This window comes from Stegodyphus dumicola, chromosome 4, assembly GCF_044657685.1.
Source record: "Stegodyphus dumicola isolate Sdum_Otavi_A_Nest chromosome 4, ASM4465768v1".
Lineage (NCBI taxonomy): Eukaryota > Metazoa > Arthropoda > Arachnida > Araneae > Eresidae > Stegodyphus > Stegodyphus dumicola.
Window position 1 is genome coordinate 240,603,068 of NC_140771.1, and position 23,446 is coordinate 240,626,513.

Here is a 23,446-nt window from a genome sequence, read left to right on the forward strand (position 1 = left end):
CGGAAGGCTCTTTAAATGTCAATGTCACGTTCTTGATGTCTTCAAAATCCACAAATCGTGTTCCTTTAATCACAGTTTTGAGTTTGGGAAACGAAAAGAAGTAAGGCAGATGATGCAGCTCCACGACCTCATGCGTAGCCACAAACCTCTTCACGTGGGGGCAGGCATTGTCATGCAATGTGACGTTGACAAGAGCCTTCCGAAAAGGGGACTTTAAAAGTTGTTTCCACAACTTGAACAGCCGAGCACAGAAGTGTATTATGGCAGATGGGGATTACTTCAAAACATACTAAAAGGTTAAGTTTTTCACATCATCTGCTCTTGTTTTATTAGAGTAGTCCTGGAAATTAATAGCCACACCTTGTAGTATCTGTATGTATGGTGATATGAAGATAGTTAAAAATAAGTTAAATTGAGTTAGAACAAAAATTTCAAGATTTCAGTGCCATTCAAACAGAATTGGATATTTTTACCATGCCTTTAAATGTAAACTGTGAAGCAGTGAGATCAGATTTGAAGCTTGAATGAATTGAGTTGCAATCTAACAATCATTTCAAGCAGTTTTTTTCTAAATATGCCAAAGTTAGTTTTATAAATCATTATCAAAAGTAAGTTTCCCAAATTTAATATCTCATGCCGAGAAAATCAGTGTTATGTTTGCTTCACCTTATATATGGAACAAGTATCTTCAACTATGAAACTTAGAAAGAATTATTTCAGAAGTAGATGAGTATTTAGCCTCGTTGCCTAGAATCAGTACATCTCACTTCGAAACTCAATATAAGAAACTTTAAAAAATGAAATCATAATTTCATTCATCTCATTAACAAATTTAAATTGTAATACTTATTTTTATTTTTAAAATTTTAGAAAAAAATTATCTTGGCCCGCAAAACTTTTTGTTTTCGATTTTTGATCCACGACCGGAAAAGTTTGCCCATCTCTGGTCTAGATGGGGGAATTCTTCGATCATGACATTGCATTCAAGAAAAGCATACATTTTATTATGACTGTAATATTAGGAATGTCATGATGAATTGCATTTTCAACATATAATTACTAGGTTTCTTAAATAATTAAAATTTTCTTTTTCAAAGGTGAAAAGAAAGAGGGGAAAAAGCGAACACCATCTAAAGAAAAAGAGCTACGAGCACGTGAGAAGTCAAGAGATAGAAAGAGATTACGTGGTCGAAGATCCAGAAGTAGAGACAGAGGAAGGCCTGGATTCCGTGGTGGTTTTTTCAGACGTGGGTATGGCCGTGGCTTTGGATCCCGCAGACCCTTCATGAGCAGATTTGTGAGTATTGACTGCAAAGAAATGTCAGCATTATTATTTTTTTCAAAATTTAATTGTAATAATGTTTTGAGTGATCTATGATAGTAAATGAAACTGTATTGTGAAGTTTTAAAATATTCTTTCTAGATGGATCGTTACCATAGAGATCGTATTAGAGATAGAGATCATGATTCTGATCGACGAAGATTTTCTGATATTATAAGGCAGAGAGAGATTGAAAGAAAGAATCGTGAAGAATCCATCCGTCTCGAGCGAGAGAGAGAGAGATTAAGGTAAGCAAAATAAATTCCAAATAGATGTTTTTGTTGACGTGTGACATATTTAAAGCTGCCCAAAAATTATTTCACATGATATCTTTCTCTCTCTTTTTTTAATAGGATTGAAAGAGAGAAACTGGAGCGAGAACGAGCAGAAGTTCTACGGCTTGAGCGAGAAAAGCAGCGAATGGAGAGAGAACGTTTAGAAAGAGAAAGGGCTGAATTGCGAAAGCGCACACAAATGACGTAAGATATAATTTTCTTCTTATTGTCTTATTCTGTTGGATTCTGTAATCCTTTATTTTTATTGTATTTTTATCAAATAAGAAGATAGTTGTTTCTTCGTATTTTTGGTAAAACCTTGGGGTAAAACACTTTTGTATACTTTTTGGATTTTATAATTACTTACTGTATTTCATCCAGTCTTTTTTGAAAGATTTCTATGTGTAAGATTGTTTTGCCAATGATATCTTAAAAATAAGGACTGTATTATTTTTCACCGCTTCTTCTCTTTTTTTTTTTTTTTCTTTTTTTTTAAATTCTGAATACTATATATAGGAGCCCTCCCAAAAATGCATTTTTGAAACCATGTCTATTTCACACACATAGTGATTTTTAAATATTAAATAACTATGCCTATTTTACCCTGCTCTATCTTAACCTGGTAAGAGCAAGTAAAGGAAGCTGAAATAAGCAGTTTTTATAATGGAACTTCTGTAAAGCAGTGCTCCGCAACCTTTTCTCACCTGCGACGCACAAAAAATCTTTCTGGAATTTCGTGGCACACCAAAAGCTAATGTATATATGTATTGATTTATACACAAAATTTACAATAAATTTTTGTTTTTAATTTGAGAAATATACAATTATAAAACCATAACATATTTATTTATATGCAATCATAATAATTATCAATGTGATACCTGCGCTTGCTTCAATGAACACAAAAGTTTTATATTCGGCTCAATATCTGACAACGCAACACGAAGTTCTTGGTCAAGATCTTTTAAGCATGGCCGCTTATCATTTTTAATTAATAATAGAGTTGAAAAACTTTGCTCACATAAATATGTCGTAGGAATGGAATGTTAAAATTGGAATGGAAGTAATGTTAAAATTGCTTTTTCGGAAATATGAGAATATTCTTTTTTAAAAAAAATTAAAAAACAAAAATTCTTCAATTTGATTGGTTTATTTCAAATTAAAAAAAAAAGTTTTAGAGCTATTATTTTTAATTAAAATGGTCTGAAACCAATATATTTCATTTAAATTTATGTTTAAAAAAAAGTTATATATTTTTGAGTTCCGAGTTATCAAGGAAGTGCCGAAAAAATTCAAATGCTGACACACTTACAATCACACACAACCACACACCAGTGAAATATATAAAAACATTTAAAATAGACATTATTAAGGGAAAAAAATGTCATTGTGTATTAAATACATAATAAAAAATTGCAAGATGTCAAATACATGTATTTGATTGCGGCACACCGGTTGCGGAGCAGTGCTGTAAAGGAATGAAGATTGAAGTGATAGAGTGTGTTGTTGAGATCAACAGGTATTAGTGGTTTGCTAGTGCAAATTGTTATTCCCCATTATTACATCAGTACATGAACACATAGTTCACCAACACCCATTTTTATCTCTGAAGGTGATACATAAATAGAGCAGCTGTTTAGAGAGCATATAGAGAATGATTCCAAAGTAGGCAGGTGTCAGAGCACATAGAATCCAAGCGTGTTAACCAGGAACTAAGAATTAAGAAACTAAGAGAATGTATCACTCAATGTAGGTGTGGTGTGTGAAAGTAAAGATAGCCCAGAATTGTAAGTGGGAGAAGTCATGATATATGCATTTGAGCTGTGATCTTACTACAAGCACAAGAACTGCTGGATATAAGCCAACCAACCATTTGGAAGACTTTTAAATGAGGAAGAAGTGCAAATCATTTGCAGCGTAGATTTTTAAACTGGATTTTACCCTCTGTTACCTACAGCTGGTTGCAGGAAACCCGATTTCTCTAAATGTATTTTAGTAACTGATGAGGCTATGTTTACCTTTTCGGGTATGTTTAACACCCACACTTTTAACTTGTAGAAACATGAAAATCCATTTAGCATGAGATTGTATGCCTAAAGGGAAAGATTCTGTACTAACCATTTCAGTCTCAGGTGGCTTTGTTTATTTTGCATCGATGAATCCCGATCGGAGCAGTAGCGCTTCTTGTATTTGTTAGGTAACGCGATTCTCATCTTTTTCTCATTGCTCCATCACATTTATTGCAGTTTGCAAAGTGATCGGATCTATTCTTGCATAAGTGTTTCTCATTTTGTCTACAATGTTGAAAATGTACTGGGTTTTCTTGACATAAAATCTCAGCAGCACTATTGTGCTTCTTGAGACTCAAACATTTAATATTTGGGCTGGCACAAGTACAATTACTTAGAAGGATTATACTTTCTCAACCTAGTCATCTAGTTATACACATGGCATCTTTCAACGAAATATTATTTTGGAACTTTTGTGTTCCTCCAGCTGTTTACACCTGAATGGGGTTATAGAATGATACATTGCTAGCTCACGTTAGTGGTGATGTAAATTACTTTGGCACTGCTTATGGGCTTCCATGGAGTTCCGTCCACACAATCCAATAGCGCCAAGGTAATTTACATCTCTGGATTGTGTGGACGGAAGTCTATACAACTCATAAGATAACAATTTGCATATTTATAAAACTATATTGCGTCTCATACTATGTTATGCCTGCTCGGTTTGGGCATATTCTTGCAAATCATATAGGAAAAGGTTACGGAGGCACAAAATTGATCAGCAACTCGCCCTGGTACGCTCGAAATAAAAAAAAAAAAAAAAAAAAAAAAAAAAAAAAAAAAAACTTCATGATGAATTAGGCATTGAAGAACTGAAATATTTTTATTGCTGGAATTTTTATGCTAACCTCGCAAGTATCCAACAACCCTGTTATAAGGGTCTACAATTATGACGTAAATGGAATATGGCCATATTTAGTATTCATATTGTTTAATTTGACTTACTTTACCTGTACTGTAGCTATGATTTAAGTGCACCATTTGACTCGCACTATCTGTATTGTACGTATCTCTAGGACTCTGATTAAAGCCAGCTCATTTCCCCTTTCTCAGCTCTACTAGATGGCATTATCAGGTCTGTTGGAACTCGGCGCACACTTTATTTCTGCTAGAATATCTTTCCCATTACTCAAAAATATGATCATAATTTATAAAAAAAATATATCTTATGTTAGTTACTCATGACAGCATTTGAAACAACCTACATGTTTGACAAGGGATAGGGTCCTTGGCTCAGGCACCCTGGTGTTACACTGCTTCTAAGTGCGACTGACTTTTAAAGGTTGTGACGAGTCCTTGGCCATCATAATCACCAGATTTTGCATGCATGGATTTTTTCTGAAGCATGATCTATGTAATTTATTGATTTCTCAATAACTTACTTAGATCATAAAGGTCTAGTGGCTAGTTCATGATTGTGCACGAATAGAGTGCACTCAAATCTTTTCCTTAAAACATTAACAATTTTAAGCGCTGTGGTACTTTTCTCAATGCTAGTACTTGCAGGTAAATGAATAAAATTTTATCATGTTTTTATATTTAAAATAAAAGATAATTTTAATGGTAATTGAATTCTGTAACAAAATATCGTTATATTAATTTTTAATGTTATACGTGTAAGCTGTGTGAAAGGATGCCATGTACTTTTTAAATTAAATATTGCTGTTAACATAATCAAATTTGTGGCAAATTTTAACTGTTTCTTTTTGGGGGTAGACTAAATTTCACAAATATTCGTATGTGCTAGTAAATGTACTGAAGAGTCAAGACATTATGACCACCTACTAGGTAAATGTGCAAACTTTGCCCTGTAAAACGGCAGCAGCTAACCTTGGCATGGATGTCACAAGTTCTCGGTAGATTACTTACTACAGGTTATACCAAATGTCTAATCATGTTGTATCAAAGGTGCTTGTCTTCGGGCCATTACAATCTGTCCTCTATCAGATTTGCTTTTAAAGAAATGAATATACATATTTATTACATATTGATATGTTAGTCTGAAAGTACATATCCGTAATTAATTTTTTCAAGAATAGAGTAGAATCAGAATGTTATAGTAGGTAATTTTAAATTAAAATATATATATTGAATGATGTGTGTCTAAATCAAGTCTAACTTAACTTGTTCCTACATCTCTGATAAATAGCCATTATGCTTTAATAAACTTGAAACTGAAATGAAGTCTTTACAGTGCAAGACTAAGCAGTCAGATTATAAAAATGAACATTTCTTAAAAAAATTTTATTAAATATTTTTTATAGTCTTGAAGATAGAAGGGGTTCCAAAAGAGGCTTTGAGGGTCCTCGTAAAGATATTGATCCTTATTGGGAAGATAGAAAGCGCCATGCTGGACCAAGAAGAGAACCATCTCTTGACTCTCCGACTGGGTATGTATATATGGTTTATAATATGTTATTAGATGTCTTCCTGTTCTTAAATCTTTTGCTATATTATAAGTGCTTAATTTATAAAAGTTTTTTAATTTTTGTTAACTAAGATAATTTATTTTTTATGTAGGTTTGGAGAATTTGGAAGAGATCGTGGTGCCTTTTCTGACAGAAGAGGTGACAGATTTGAAGGAAGAGCCAAAGGTGGTGATATTTCCCCTACTTTTAATAGCTCTGGACGTAGAGAAGGAAGGCATGAGCATGTAGAAGAGAGGCCAGCTTTTCATCGTGGTAATAGAAATGCTCGTGATACAGCCGAAAGAGGAGGAAGAGATGAATGGAAAGGCAAACAAACTCGTGATCGTGGATTCGATCGACCTGGAAGAAATAATTTCAACGAAAGAGGTCGTAATTTTGATAGGCCTCATCCGTGGGAAGGTGGACCTCCTGACAGGGATCAGAACAAGTTTGGTAATAATGCACAAATGGGAAACTCTCAGTGGGTTCCTGTAAATAAAATGACTGAAAACTGGGGTCGTATGGATCAGCCTCCACAAGAGCGTTGGGGAGCTATGGATTCTCGAGTGCAACCTGGAATGAATATGGGTCCACCTAATGTAGGACATCCCCCAAATCAAATTGGCATGTTTGGCAATGCTGGTGGAAATGAAATGATGAACCCAATTGCTGGACACTTTTGTGTCGATCGTTTCAATACAAATAGTCGGCGTTTCTAATTTCTTGTAAAGCATTAGGACTTGCTTTTGAACTCTTACTTGAGTTTTGGAACAAATATTTATTCGTTCCTTGGTGAGTAAATTTGATGATGTGTATAGTACAATGCGCCTGCATTATAATATGTTTTAATCTTAATTATTTTGTTATATCAGATTTGTTCATCTACATTATATCAGACTTATTCATCAGCATTATGTTTTTGCTGAAGTAATCCATTTTTGCTATCACATCAAACTGTATGTTTTAATGTGAGACATAAATATCATGAGGTTTAGTTATTTTGTAACCATCTTTATTGCATATAGTACATTTTCCAGTTTTACCGATTAAAGTACTTTGAAATTCACATATATGTTAAGTTTTGCTATTTTTATGTATGTGTGAGTTTTATTGTTATCATTTTGGTTCATGCACATTATTAAAACTGTGTCATTGTCTTGTATGGCTGACTGTTAGTACAATAAAAATTTAGTATAAATAATGGTCTTTTCATTAACAAAAACAAATCCATTCATTTGTTTTTAAGTACCTATATTTTAGTACAGGCTGCTAAGTAAGATTAATTTTGTTGAAGATGTAATGTCTGAATAACGAAATGGAAATTTAGCTGTGGTTCTCTTTCAGAAATGAAAATTAACACAAAACATCAATTTTTCCTCATTTTCATCCTCACTTTTCTCCGTATGTAGTGAAAGTTATCAATATTTCTGAATTTATAAATAAGTACTAACATCATAAACAATCATAGTCTATTGACATATACTTTTCAGAGAAACTGCAACAATTAGAAACTCGTGGGTTACAAGGAAGGTGTTTGTTGGAGGAAATACAAACTGTAAATCATTAAAATTTCAAAACTGTAAGTCAGACCAGCATGTTAAGTTTAGTATATTGGTTTTCATTTGGTATAAATGGCTTAAAAAGTAACTAAATTGAACATTTCTGATTTTAATTAATGTCGGTCATCTTTTAACTATCCAAAAGGACAAATGATGTTTATGCCAATATTCTTAAAGTACTCATTTTCTGAAAGCTCTGCGGTTCTGTTGTTGAGGGAATCGGGAAAACAAATTCGAGTAGGACTCCATAAAAAGTACATTCCATTATTTATTCCAGCAGTTCCCAACCTGTGGTACGCATAACCACGATCAGAAGCATGTGAAAGATTTAAGGGAAAAAAGGTGAGTGAAGAGAAAGTATTCAGAAAATTTGAATTTGGAATGGAGGGAAACTTGAAATTTGATGAAAGGAAAAGCAATTTCAACTATTTCAGATTAATTTTGCCCAAATATGTGCAAATACAATGTAAATGAGTTGATCCTGCCCACACATACTTGTGTGCGCAATGAATTGGAAGTTGATCTGTCAGCACTATCATTATCTTCAGAGCAGATGTTTTTATTTTATTTGGCTTATAATTCCTTACTAAATGTAGTATTTCATCTCGATGTACTCTGTCTTTAATATGATTATCAAATTCCTCGTCATTATAATTCTCTTTCGATAGTGAAGAAAGTGAAACAGGTTGTTGAAAACGAAAAAATTTTGATTGACAAATTAGTCTAGACAATTATAGGACTTGAACAGCGAAACTTTATAACTGAACAAGAAGTTGTCTGTTTATAGAATTAAAGAGAAAGTATTATCACATAAAACGAAGCAACTTAAAACAACTTACATTGAAAGAAATGTTTAATAAAGTAAACAAATAAATATTAAGCTTTTTTTTTGTAAATTTTGATACCCTTTAGATCATAATTGTTCTTTTATTTCATAAATTACAGTTTCATATTTTTAATTTTATAATTTCTGCATGCCATCTTACCAGATTTAAGCTGATGATCTATAATCTGGAATCGCCGAAGTCCCGACGAGTCCGGATTAACAACTTTTGACTGTAATATATAAAGGAAATTATTAGTAAATCAAATCAAACGGTATAAAATCAAGATCATTCTTCTTTAACACATACAAATAAATGATATATTAAATTTTTTATATGACTTCAAGCAACTGAATATGATTAAAAGTTTAAATAATATTTGAGTAATTCTGAAGTACACTGAAATCGCAAGTTTTTGTAGGAATATTGCATATAAGGTAAAGACTACAGAAACTCGTGAAAGAGGATTAGTATACGAATAAACGTATGCAATTTAAAAGCACAGACGTTATGTTTACGAAATAAATATTTCAAAGACGGAGGGGAAAAATTGTACCTTACAACTGACATGTCAACCTTACAACAGACTGAGGGGAAAAATTGTACGTTAAATTACATCCTCATTACACTGATAAACAGTTATTACTGGTGTGTGTTACAAAAGAGATTTTTATATATGATAATTAATCTTTCCTGAGCATTATTTTGTGTTGTCATCCCTAAATAAGAAATTGCCTACCTGGTGTTTTTGATGACTTTAATTAGATATGTATATACAGTCGAAAGTCTTTATTCCGGATGTCCATAATCCGGAATGATCTATAATCCGCACCTCAAAGCTACAAACTTTCATTGATTGTTGCATTTATATGTTTATCTGAAATTTATTAATAATGAATTTCAATTTATGGTCTTTAAAAAGTAAAGAAATGTATGCATTCTACTTTATCTTTCTAGTTCATCATTTATTACGTAGTTAATAGCATAAATACATAACAAATTTTATGACTATTTTTAAACTGATCGCTGTGAAATGCAATTCTTCAAAAAAATCAACAATGCAGAAATTAAAGGGAAAGTGTACAATTTGAAGGTACAACTGAGTTTTTCATAAACATGTAAAAAAGTGCCAAATAGAAAATCACATTAATAATCATTATGTAACAAAATAAATCAGTAGACTAGTATATTAACAAAGAACTTAAATTAGTTTTATGATTCTTATAATATGAAGCCAAAACATGATTGTTAGGTTTGCTTTGGTTTACCACAAAGCACATGGTGATTAGGAATGAAAAAAGTTACATAAATTTTGCCAAGTTAATACTTGACAACTTAAGTTACTAGCATAGGAATGCATCCATTCTTCTACATGTGTATTTTAAGAATACAAAAGCAATAGTATTAATATTTTCATAGCATATTTTTGCTCATTAAATGATAATTTTTAACTTATTTCAAAATTCTTTTGCTCAGTAATTTATTATCTGCACAGTTTAAGTCAGTAATGTTATGTATAGTTTATTAAAGTTGATTAAATATTTAAGCAAATTATGGTTTATCAGTTAACCCTAGAATACTAACCCTTTACATTTGGTAAAGGGTATTTCCCCGAAGACAGAAAATATCCCACATTCAGTTATAACTGTATCTTAAATACAAAATAACATAGATAGTAAATCTGAGTGATATTGGAGCTAGTGTGCAAAGTTTAGAAGTTACCTGAACATTTTATTGTTGTGCGAGTAAAATTTATGCAGCTTAGCATTCTAGTGTTAAAAGAGTTCCACAAGATCAGTTAAGAGACTTAAGGTTACAGTTATTTACTTATGTATTTTATTCTTGCTTTTACAGCGAAGTCAGCAAGTCAGCGAAGTAACACTGAGAAGGGATAGCATATATACAACAATACCATACCCTTATAAAGAAGATTTTAAAAATATTTGTCAAGTTGTAGAATAACACAGATGCCATCAGAGGAAAATAAGACATTTTACCTCTGATGGACAAACCCTATGAACTTGGCTGGGATTGTAACACCTATTTTCTATCACATGGAATAATTTAATGTAGGAAGGGGCCCTTTTAGCATTGAGAGAAAAGAGACTTTAATGCATCTTCTGGTCCTTTATCAAAGAATATGTGCAACCTATTTCCCAGCCCTCGTTTATGTCTTCCTATTGCATAAAAAACCTGACACATTTGATGGCAGATGTATCAAAAATTTAATTTTGAATGTCTGTTATGGATTTTCATAGCACTAATTGCCACTTTTAAATTTTAAAACCACCTTTGGCATGTTAACACTTTCTGCGTGATACTTTTCATTTTTCCATTAAATGTTTCCCCAAGGCCAGGACCAGATTTAGATTTGACGAGATCCTAAGCTGTTTGAGATATGGGGCCTTTTGTGAGGGATATGAGTCAATTTTTTTAACATGGAATATGCTACAATTTTTGGGGGTGGCTCTAAGCTATAGCTTGTGCAGCTTATACATAAATCCGGTACTGCATGAGGCAAAGGTTTCATAAGATCACCAGCTTGTTCCAAATTTATTCTGTCGTAGAAGAAGTGTTTCCTTTCTTTCTATATTCATATCAAATGCATAAAATGCCTTAAAGCATGCTACTTTGCTAATCCTGAACTCGCGTATAGCATGTGATATCAAAATAATCAATTAACTAATCTAAATTTGGTTTGGAAATAAGTTATGCATTTTCTAATGACTATTTATTCTTGATATATATTTTTTCAAATAATTTTTGATTAAAAATTTTAACTTTTTAATGTTAAAAGGTCAAAATACAAATGAAGATTACGAATGTACACAGTGCTAGTTTTTTGCCAAAGTGAACAACAATTAAGTTAATATCTGTGATCGGCTGAAAAATTAAAACTTTTGTCTGTTATAATAATGCTGTTTCCCTTTATCTTGCAAACGGTTTTTCCATTTATGACACAAATGCAAGAAGTAATACCTTTTAAAAAATTCCTTCATAGAGGTATAGGAAGAGACTGCATTTATCATAATTATTTATCAGCCAACCTAGCCTAACTCTTTGTGACTTATTTCACTTGGCTGACAGTAACACCTGTGCTCATAAATTTTTTCGTGGTATTATGTGCAGGATTGTGTCTACCTCAGGTGCCTTATATAGGTGACAGTGCGACTTGACCAAATTCCATCTCAATTTTGAAGGAGAATCCCCAAAGGGAAAATTGTCAGGATCATTTTGCCACCCAGTTACTCGATAGAACATTCGGCTCGCTGTGTATTGCAGCTACCCCGTGCCGCAAAGACACTATGCACATCCAAGCCTTTTTAAGGATTTGATAGCGGGCCCAATGATATCACAGCCAGCAGTGCCGACCACTATCCTAATCACTGATTGCTCAGATTATTTTCTCAGGATTCGTTAACTTTGTCTTGGATTCGATTTGACTTGAAATTGTATAGCTTCAAAATTTCTTTAATCATCTTTGATTAGGATCTTTGCAAATCAGAATAGGGCAGTCTAAAAAACTTCCCCGGTATATGAGCCCCTGCGACCTATCTGCGTAACCAATTGAAATTAAACTTAGACTATTATTTGAAGGTATGCATTCTTTCAACCTGTTCAACGATTCAAGACAGAGTCATTTCCTGTAACTTTGCAGTTTCATGGCCATCACAATCCCCCAACCTCACTTCAATGGATTTCTAATTCTAGAGTTTTCTAAAACCTAACCATGCATCACATCCGTAAGATTTATTAGAATTGCAAAATGAAATAAAACTTAGAAGTAATACAGATTCCATCTGTGATGTTACTCTCATCATTGTTTTCAATAATCTCCGGCATGTAATGCGTAATCGTGGCATTAACTGCAGGATTGTGTTTCCTGTTGGCATGGGCCTCAGGCACCATACAATGGACAGTACAACTTACCCAAACAAAGGTGGGTACGTTGAAAACTTGTAATTCCAATGAAAAAATTTCTCTCTCCTTTTATTGCTTTATCATTGGTCCTTTACTTTTGTTTCACGCTTGCAATTTTCATCATACATGCATCGTTCTAGCACATTTTTTCAATGCTCTAATCAATTGGCACAGGAAAAAAAGTAAGTGCTGCCATTCGTAAGTTTCGAAATTTTTTCATTTTAATCTTAACCGTGAAAGCTCTATTGTTTTAAATTATCGCAATCTCAAGTGCATACCTTCAAATAACAATATCTGAATATTTCAAATGATTGAGAGGCTAGGTGACTGTTCTTATATTGGAGGAGGGTTTTTTTTATGAAAGATTATTGTAAATGCTGATAGAATTCTAGGCCCGGTAACACAGTGGCTAAGTGCGTCGCGCAGCATCACCACAGGTCCGGGGTTCGATTCCTGTGCTGGGCAATGTTGGTTCAGTCTTTCATCCCTTGAATAGGTCGATAAAATTTTAGTTTTTGCGATCTCCGTCGTTTCTTTATGTTACCTTTTCCGACTTCGAAAATGTTTTAAATATATCGTAAAATATCAATTAAAAATAATTCAAAACACCCAGTCTATTTAGGCGTAGATAGAACTGTTAGCATCTGGCAATCATGTTTACACGTAGACTTTCAAGGCTGAACAGCCTGATGTCAATAGAAGGAAAGGCAAAAAAGTGGGAAAGAAAAGAAAAAAAAAAACTGTTTTGGGGACCTCTCACCTTCCCCCCTTCGTCACCAGTGCGTTTTGTTTTTAAGTCATCCCCCCCCGTTCTATTGTGATAACGAATCGAACAAAAGAATTTGCAGCTTGAACGCCATATATTGGGTACCCAAATAGAGAAAGAAATGAAATTCATTCTCCTGATTATAATATTGCTAAGAACTAAGCAATGGAATTTCTTAAGTAATCAGAATCTGAAGTAATCCCACCAGGAAGAACGGAAAACTCACTGAAAAACATTCCTCAACTAAAATGTTCACAATCAAGCAAGAAAACAAAGAATTAAAAAAATAACTGCCAACTCAAAAAATTTAGTACAAAAGCGCTAATGCTCTAAACGTGAGGCATCTCTTAAGAATGGATATGCACAAACTAATTTAAAAACGGAAACCTAAATTAAATGAGATTTAATTAAAATTAGTCAAAAGTCAACACAAATTTGTGATGATGCCAGAGGTCATGTGAGCATGCGTAACTATAACCTCGCAAAAATCACGTGATGTTTGACTTCCATTTACGAATTTTTCAGTCTGCCTTTGCTACTTTAGTTCAAAAATTTCTGGTAACACTATGCAGGCCATGGCTCACTAAGGGCTATTGATTTTAGATAGAATTCATGAAATTCTTTTAGAACTTTGTAAGTAGAAATACTTATTTATAAAATTCTATGAATATATTGTAAGAGTTCCACAAAATGAAATCCTACAGAAATGTTCCTTAGTACAAAAGGCGCCGTTTAGTGTGATAATGTTTGTCCACGGCTGTTTTGGTAACATTAACCGAATGTAAAACGTTATGTAATAGTATGAATGTATGTTGCATGAATGTAAATGTATGAATGTAAACATTGTAACCGATTGCAAAACATTAAACAATGAGGAAAAAAGTCCTTCAAACTAGCAAAGGAATTGAACTAATATAATATAATATAAATATAACTAGAAGTGTCGAAAATGGCCTCAACACAAACAAAAAGAACAGACATTTTGCTCTTAACATTGGCAACAGTAGCGCAGTTTAAAAATATAAACATTTGACATCGACTGTAATTCTCGAGCTAATGTAGTGCCTCTAATGTGCATCATGATAACCCAATTACGCAATTTTCCTATTTCTGCTCACTACTTGGATATTTTTCTGATGTGGAGGTATATGGTTTTGAACCATAGGCATTCCGTAACTTGTAATCATTGGCGACTGTCATTCTTTTAGTATCGTCTGTGATTCGGCTTGGATATGCCATATTTTTGTGGCTACGTTTGTTTTTGTGTACGTCGTGAGAATTATGAAAATAAAAGTGTTTTCTACAAAAATTGGTCTTTAAGCACTGTCTGATGAGCTGCCGATTAAGCTCCTGCCGGAATATCGATCCTTTGAAAAGGAAAAAGGGTAAGTGAAACATATTTTTCTAAATTTTTTAACTTTAGAACTTTGGAATTTTTAAATTTCAGAAATTTCAAAACATTTTTAAATGAAAAATTTATTTATAATTGTTCAACAAGACGCATATCAGTAGGTTATATTACAGCATTAAGCCCAGCATTTTAATTAGAAAATTGTAAAAGTTTGTTTATAACGGTTCATAATATCTTAAATCGAAAACGTCATTTATGATCTGTAGATTACATTTCTAAAAATTATCTGACTGATGCTGTACCCTAATCTTAACATTCAGAGAGCATTCGGTGCTACTTTGGTAGACGGTTGCACGGATTTTGGCGATTTTCTTTTGGCGAGTAATACAACTTATGGTAAACCCATTGCTGGATAAGTTATTTATGGTAACCGATACTTTGTTGTCATTTTATTCAAAAAATAATATGTTTTATTGTGCATAAATTCCGTGTTTTAAATATTATGTATGGCTTCTAAATATTAAAAATAAATTTAATTTTGCCTTTTTATTTGAAATAAAAATTTTATTGTTTATCATATTTTATCAAATTTTATGTTGTGGTTGATGTAATCAATGACGTCACCTTACTTTAAAAGTAATTGGTTTTAATATGTATAAATTTAATCTAATGTTTTAAATATTATTTATGACTGTTAAATATTAAAATACAATTTAATTTTGCATTTTTTTAAAAAGTGATTTTATTATGTATGAATTTTTAAATAATTTTAATTCTAGGCGTGATGTAATAAGCTCTCTGATTGGTTATAGAATATTTGTGCATTAACAAGCTGTAATCAGCTCCCTGATTGGTTACTGACAATTTGTGCATTTCCGCGCCGTTTTAAAATTTAATTCATATCTTCGAATTCCTTCAAAGATGTCGTCAAAGATGTTATCTAAATTATGATTCCGATTTTTTTGTGGTACTTATCAATAAACAACATGTTAAATGACTAAAAAAAATGTAAGTACATATTTTTCTTTTATTTTATAATTGTATACTTCAATTTTTGTTAAAAAAAATTAATACACTATTTTCAAAAATTGCTGAGATAATTATTGTCCATATGTTTTAATGTTAATTATATTCTATATAACGTATTTTAAAGTATTTGAATTCAATAATATTCTTATTCTTTTAAATGTTGGTATGATGGTTTTTAATTCGATATTCAATTTCAGTAATATTTTAATCTAATTAAACGTTGGCACAATGTTTTATAGCGGTGTTTTTATTCTCCTCTTTGCTATATGAAAGTAATAATAATCTTACTTTAGTATTTTATACTCATACTAAATGCATTTATTTACACTTTCCTGCGGTCTTAAAAAACGACATTTTCAACAAAAATATTATCAATTACTTTTAACGATATTTATTATTATTATTTTTTTTTAAGTTCCGAATACTTTACTATGCGTAAAAACATCGTTTTTCAAGATGGCTGACGTTTGTAAAAATCAACGTAAATCGCCAAAAATCCATGCAACCGTCTACCAAAGTAGCACCTTGTTTTCGATTTGCGATTTTGCGTCGAATGACTCTGAATGTCCGTTTCACTTTTCAAACTGTTGCATCAAATATTATCGCCCTGTATTACATTTGAAGAAATTTTAAATAATGAAGAATCTGCATAAATGTATATATGTTTCTTGCATTGTGATAAAACAACGGTACCTAAAGGCATCCAATTTTGAATGACGTAATCCTACTGTGAATATGGGCATCTGGAAGCCGAAATTTGAAATTTGTTTTATTATCGATTTCATATTTTGTAAAACTTTTAACGAATTGTTGATTAACAAACTCAAGGATTTTAAAGTGAGCAATGGCAACGTTGTGCAGAAATTTTTTTTTTTTATATCCAGTGCGTGAGACTGTGTATCGGAAACTCTAAAGATATGCTCAATTTAAAATTATTTTTACTATATTACTCTTGAACCGAATTTTTTGGTTTAAGTGGGAAGAACATGATATTTAATAAATAAAGGTAACATACAAAATGTAAAAAAAAAGCACCCCTATGGACGTAATTTAAAATCTGTAACCTTTCAGAGTTTTCTTTTGCGATTCTTTTTTGACGCCAGGAAGGCACACTTTCAAGATGGCCGGTACACAAAACCAAAATAAAAAGTCAAAGAATTGCACAAACTCGGTGTCCATGTACACATCGATCTATTTTCATTTAAAAAACATCAGAGAATTGTACAAACTCGGTATTGCGCACCATGTCAAGGCAGTGCGATCTATTTTCACTTAAATCGATCTATTTTAATCTATTAATTCGATCTCTTTTAATTTTCGATCTATCTTAATCGATCTATTTTCACTTAAAAAATAAATCGATTATTAAATCTATTATTAATCTATTATTAAATCGAGAAGCTAAAATCAAGTTAAAACTATAAGGGAAGGAAGTCGGGAGAAACCAGAAATGGGGTTTCATGACCAAAATTGAACAAAATTTGTCGCCAGTCGAAGGCGCACCCAATTCTACACTAGAACCGTAATTGTTAAAGGAAAATTTTAAATTAGGTGGAAAAGTAGCTTTAGTTTGACGCAGATGTTTTCAGAGATATTTTTTTTTTTTCCCCAAAGGGAGAAAATTTGGGAGAAATTCTTTTGCTTCGGAAGAACAGGGACTTGTATCTGATCGCCCTCATAATCAATAGAAATATTAAATATCCCTGTGAAATTACGGTTAATTTTTTTGTCTAATTTTAAATGAGTGAGTAAAATCGAAAATAAACTGTTAGGCGATTTAATCTGTTAGTTTAAAAAATTTATTCTGCATCATTATTTTGATCATATCATCCGAATGGTTGAGTACAATAAATTTTAAAATTTTGTTAAAGAAAATTTTAACCTGTCAGCTGTTTTCAGATCAGACATACGGCCCGCGGGCACCCCTATGGACGTAATTTAAAATACTCATACTAAATGCATTTATTAGGTGAAAGTTGAGTTTGAGTTCTATACATATTATATAAGATTCTATAAGTGAGAATTTTAGAAACTATAAAGTTTTTTATAGAATTTCTGCATAAATCTTGATAGAACATCTACACTCACTCTGTAGAATCTCTATACATAACTCTATAGAAGCTATAGCTAAAATTTTATAGAATATTAAAGATCACTACTTAGTTTACAAAAACTGGAAGCAGAATTTTAAGCTTAACAAACGTTTAACCTTAGACTTTTTTTTAAGAATTCTATCAGACATTTCAGGGTTGTCACATTTGACGACAAAATTGGCGATATGCCATGGGCTGATGGAGAACCTTCTGGAACGAATTCTTACCAGTTTAGCCCAGAATGTTCTCGAACACAAGCCGAAAGCTATATAAACCCTGCTGGTCCTCAGTCAGTCAGTATCGAGCGTGCCTTGTCGAGAAGGCGAGTCAGAGGGCCTTGTCTAGAGTGTGAGTCAGAGTGCCTCGTCTAGAGTAAGAGATAGTTAGTAACGAGTGTGCCTTGGCTAGCGAGCCGTGCGGAGTCGATCAAGTTGACAGCCGGGGAGCAAGTGCTGAGTGGATCGTCGAGAACCGAAGAGCACCGAAGGAGTCTCTTAGTGTATTGCGGTTAGTGCATCGTCGAGAGAGCGTATTGAGTTCCGGGAACGACTGAACCGAAGAGTCGGGAGCCGTGCTCTGTGTGTCGTCGAGTGCATCGCGAGTTATAGTGTGGAGAGTCTCGAGAGTACGTGGAGTTCCGAGAACGACCGAGCAGAGTCGGGAGCTGTACTCTGATGCTTTGCAGTGAAACTGTCTCCACCGTGATAGCTTGATAACCTGAAAGCTGTGTCGTTGATCGTGTTAGCGTGTTTATAACAGTTCGACGACAATAAACGAGACTTTGAAGCTGTCCTGATTAATACCGGCCAATAAACTGTGTTTCGATACTTCATCAAGTAGTATTGTCATTATTCACTCCAAATCCTCACGAACTCCGTACGAACTGGTGACAGAAGAGAAAAACGCAAGAACTGGTGTCAGAAGTGGGATTTGCGAGTGAATGCCAGTGACTCGCCTGCAGAGGAAAGCCATGGCGGAGGAAACGAAGACTTGTAGGAAGGAGGAAACGAAGATGGACTTTGCCGAGATCAAAGCCTGGCGAGAAGAGATGAAAGCCGGATATGCTGAGATAAAATCTGGATATAAAGAGATGTCAGCTGAGATCAAAGCCCCACTGAAAGAGATGAAAGCGGGACTGGAAGATAAGAAAGCCCGGCGAGAATAAATAAATGTCAGCCAAGAAAAGGTGCAAGAGCAACTCCAACAGGTGAAAGTTGAGTTTACAGAAGATATTGGAGGCATAAAAGGAGATGTGGAAATGAGAGAAGTGGCAGTTGAAGAATTAAAGGATGAAGAAGTGAAGGAAGTAGCTAATGAACTATCTGAGAAAGATCCAGAAATGAAGGATGAAATATCTAACGAGATTAAAGGTTTGGTGTATTTAATTATGGCAAAGCACACTAGGGCTATCTGCCTAAGAGGAGGGATGCCTTCGTGGAGGACTTTCTAAGGGAAACTGGCTCGTATACAGGTTACACATGGGGAAAACCACGAAAACGCCCATGCAGCCAGCCCGTTCGCGGGATTCGAACCTCGGACCGAACTACCAGTGTTCAGCGACTTTACCGCTCGGCCGCTGGTGGGCCTAACGAGCTTAAAGACAGAGATCGAAAAGATGAAGAAATGAAGGACGGAAAAGAAGCTTTTGATTTTCAAGTGCCTGAAGTGGAAGAAAGTGAAAATGCGACTGTTACGTTCTTGGAAACTCATAGTGAAGTTATGAAAACGCAGTCAGCAAGTTCTGAACCATTTGAAAGTTCATGTGATGCTGAGAATGAAGATGCTGATGTACAGCTGAAGCAGCGTGCTCCAGTATTGAAAAAAATTCACCTACCTCACAAACTATCTGTGCGTCTCATAGTGCAGATTTTGCAGACAAGGACTTGATTCTAAACTTGTAAACTTCTGCTTGTAAATGATCGGATTCTATTCACGACCCTGGCACAGACATCGGAACTGACTTTCAGAAAATAGAGGTAAATAAGCATGTAGCATCTGCTAAAAATACCGAGGTGAACTGTATGCATGCTGCAAATAAACTACAGTGTGGTGAACAAACTGTTTCACATCTTTCTGTGGATGGAAAGTTTCAAAGAACTGAAGCTTCAGGCTGTGATGTGCAAAACATAAATATATCTGAGAACTGCAGTGAAAAAGTATTTGACCCGGGTATATTTTAGTCAATAGACTAAGACTGAAATTCATTTTTAACTTTAATGTATATAATTTAAAATTGTTTTAGTTTGTGTATGTAACTTCTACATAGTGTAAATATCCGTTTCTTTAGTTATGTTATTTATTTATATCTTATGTTTGTTTCATTACGTTTTGTTTGCATCGAATTATGCTTCTGACCAAGGAAAGCACTGCCCGGGACGTGCAGTCCTTGGGAGGGGGCAGTGTTACGAATTGTCAAAGCGCGGTGTGATGGCTTCCCCGCAAAGCAGTTTTAGGGTTGCCATAAAATGGCAAGGGAAGGCAGGGCTGCCACATTTGCCGAGAAATCGCCTACTTGGCGACAAAATTGGCGATATGCCATGGATTGATGAAGAACCTTCTGGAACGAATTCTTACCGGTTTAGCCCAGAATGTTTTCGAACACAAGCCGAAAGCTATATAAACCCTGCTGGTCCGCAGTCAGTCAGTGAGTATCGAGTGTGCCTCGTCGAGAAGGCGAGTCAGAGTGCCTCGTCTAGAGTGCGAGATAGTTAGCAACGAGTGTGCCTTGGCTAGCGAGCCGTGCGGAGTCGATCAAGTTGACAGCCGGGGAGCAAGTGCCGAGTGGATCGTCGAGTGCACCGAAGGAGTCTCTTAGTGTATCGCGGTTAGTGCATCGTCGAGAGAGCGTATTGAGTTCCGGGAACGACTGAACCGAAGAGTCGGGAGCCGTGCTCTGTGTGTCGTCGAGTGCATCGCGAGTTGTAGCGTAGAGAGTCTCGAGAGTACGTGGAGTTCCGAGAACGACCGAGCAGAGTCGGGAGCTGTACTCTGATGCTTTGCAGTGAAGCTGTCTCCACCGTGGTAGCTTGATAACCTGAAAGCTGTGTCGCTGATCGTGTCAGCGTGTTTATAACAGTTCGACGACTATAAACGAGACTTTGAAGCTGTCCTGATTAATACCGGCCAATAAACTGTGTTTCGATATTTCATCAAATAGTATTGTCATTATTCACTCCAAATCCTCACAAACCCCGTACGAACTGGTGTCAGAAGAGAAAAACGCAACAATATATATATATATATATATGTATGTAATGATAGCACACCAGTATTTGAAGAATCGATATCTTTTAGAATGATGAATTGCAGATACTAGTTTACAGAAATCCAACTGTAGAATAAATGTTCTCCATTAGGTTAGTAGCATAATTCAATCCTGTACGACTAATAAATGAAATAATAGTACCATTTTGGATGAATTGATATAAGAACACTGAGATGTAAATGCGCAAAAATACTGATGGCTTAGAACGTCCATCCATTTTGAAGAAGAAGCAGTCGAGCTGGTTTAATTTTTTTTTTTTTAATTTAAATTCACATTTTGTGGCCACAATTACTTGGCACTGTACTCGTGCTTATTAAAACACATTTACAATTTTAGATATTATTGCCATATTAGCGAATATAGCGGCTGATACATGATTGCAGAAAAGCATCTGGCGACGAGAAAAGCACAAGCAAAAGTGGCGCATCAGTTCATAGAAAGAAGAGAGAGAGTCAAAAGTTTCAATTTTCTAGTTTTTGTTTACAATTCAGTGATTGATCAAGAGACGTCTGCATTAAGGGTTACGTAAGATCGCATGATTAATTTGAATGACGTAGTTTAGATTTACAGCGCTATTTTTAAGACAGAGAGATGAAATTTCCAAATGAAATAAAAAATAAAAGATGTTATTGTGAATTAAATTTTGCAGTTTGCTTTTCATATTTTTTATTTTACATATATGTATATAAGTATGTAAGATATAAGAAATTACGACAGCTGGTTTAAAAATAATTGGCGACCTCAAAATTAACTGTTCTAGATTTGATGCTCTCCCCCTAAATTAATCTGTTCTCCCAAATACGAGATCTTTCTATGTTATTTAACAACCTCAAATTAACCAATCATAGCTTGTCTCTACAATTACATCAGACTTAGTATAAATACTCTTAGCACAATAAACTATGTCATTCCATTTCCTCTCTTGGTTTCTGCTACGCCATCATCCACGATGCTTTACTTCCCTATCCCAAATGCTTACGTCATTTCTTTAAAATAACCAATGAACAAAGCAATTAATCCTCTTTAATTATGATTCAGTAAGTATCTCCGAAATTAATTGGATATGTGTGAAAATAAAGACTGGTGATTTATCGAAATCCATTTCGTTTTCTTCATCTGTATGCCTTAACCATACGCCATGGCTGCTACTGAAAGCTGTTAAAGAGTTCCAGTGTTTCCTTCTATGCATTAAATCATTACACACATACATATAATATATATATATATCCACTTTGTTACCCGGATCGGTGAGTTCGTTTTTTTTTTTTATATATATATATATATATATGTTGTTATATTGTGCATTTTTTGCTTTAAAAATGATTGAATTATCACATCTGTTACACATTCTTATGTAACAGATTGTCTTATGTTCCAGTTAAGGTTTTTAAAAGCCTTTAGTTAATCGGCATGCAATAGTTGTGGAATTATCAACAATTTAAAAGTTAAAGTAGCGCTAAGCCTAACGATGCCAGCATTTGTTTACACTTGAAACCAAAAGTTAACTTTCAATTTTGTGCACCGTAAATTTTCTCTTCCTATCCGTTGGCCGAATTACTTCTTTTTACATACAAACTCACATTTTAATTGCAATAATTACTTTTTTAACTGTATTTTATTTTTAATTTTTTAAAATTTTATTTTTCAATTTTTAATGAAGATTTTGAGTTTTTATGCATTTTTTGCCTCTCCGTGAATTAAGGAAGTAAATTTAAATGAAATGCGGCAAAAAATGTGTATTATTTAATAGGCCGTACAACGAAGTCATGTGGTGTCCACATCAGATATTTTATACAAACTTTCTATCGGTGTTATCTGTAGTCGTATTTCATATTCTACATTTAATTCGTTTCTCTATTTTTTTGCCCTTTGGCTGCATATGTTTAGAAAATATTTTCATTTAAATCTGTTGTTCTGGCATTAAAATGTTTATAGCTCTGTAAGAAACTTCTGTGTATTCTGCGTGAATCTGCAACTGAGAATTTAGGAGCTGCTCTTGCTTAAATTTATATCTTAACATAGAAACTGGTGATATGTCGTTAAGATATTCTCGTTCCTTTAGCAAGCCTTCTGAATTATCGTAGCGGTAGAATGGATTTTTTATCCAATCATACTTAGTTTTGTCTTTTGGGAAATATTGTCATATAAGTTTCTGCAGGTGAAAAAGATGCTGTATTACAATTCTTTTCCAATTAGAAAGCTGTTTAGTTTTGCAAAGCATTTCACGTCATTCTCTTTGACACTTGTCATATGTCGAATCCTCCGGGGGTTGACTCAGGCGAACGCCTGGGAAGTACTGGTTATGGTTAGGATCTGTACCTAGGCAGTCTCAATCACGGGGGCATAATAACAGACTTCACAGAAGGCCTGAAGGCTCTCGAGACAGAGTAAGGCTAGGGACCGTACTGGTACTGTTTTGTCAGCCCTTGCTCTGTGGGATCGCAACATTCTGGATTCATCAAAGGGCGGGGCGGCATTAATTCCGATAGGCGCCTATTAGGTCGTATTAGGACGGAAGCTGTCCCATTCCATCAGCGTTGTCATATGTCGAATTTTTATTTTAAC

The 23,446-nt window shown here is 34.0% G+C and overlaps 1 protein-coding gene across 2 annotated transcripts in view; it reads left to right on the forward strand.

Annotated features, from left to right (window-relative positions):
- Positions 1 to 7,274, forward strand: part of LOC118204497 (uncharacterized) — a 54,332-nt gene extending 47,058 nt beyond the window's left edge. For both annotated transcript variants that reach the window (XM_085816130.1, XM_085816131.1), the window contains 5 exons: positions 1,098 to 1,297; positions 1,424 to 1,569; positions 1,675 to 1,800; positions 5,930 to 6,055; positions 6,186 to 7,274. In XM_085816130.1, coding sequence (XP_085672256.1) covers positions 1,098 to 1,297; positions 1,424 to 1,569; positions 1,675 to 1,800; positions 5,930 to 6,055; positions 6,186 to 6,792 — 1,205 coding nt within the window. In that variant the 3' untranslated portion in view covers positions 6,793 to 7,274. The remainder of the gene's footprint in view (positions 1 to 1,097; positions 1,298 to 1,423; positions 1,570 to 1,674; positions 1,801 to 5,929; positions 6,056 to 6,185) is intronic.
- The last annotated feature ends 16,172 nt before the right edge of the window (positions 7,275 to 23,446 follow it).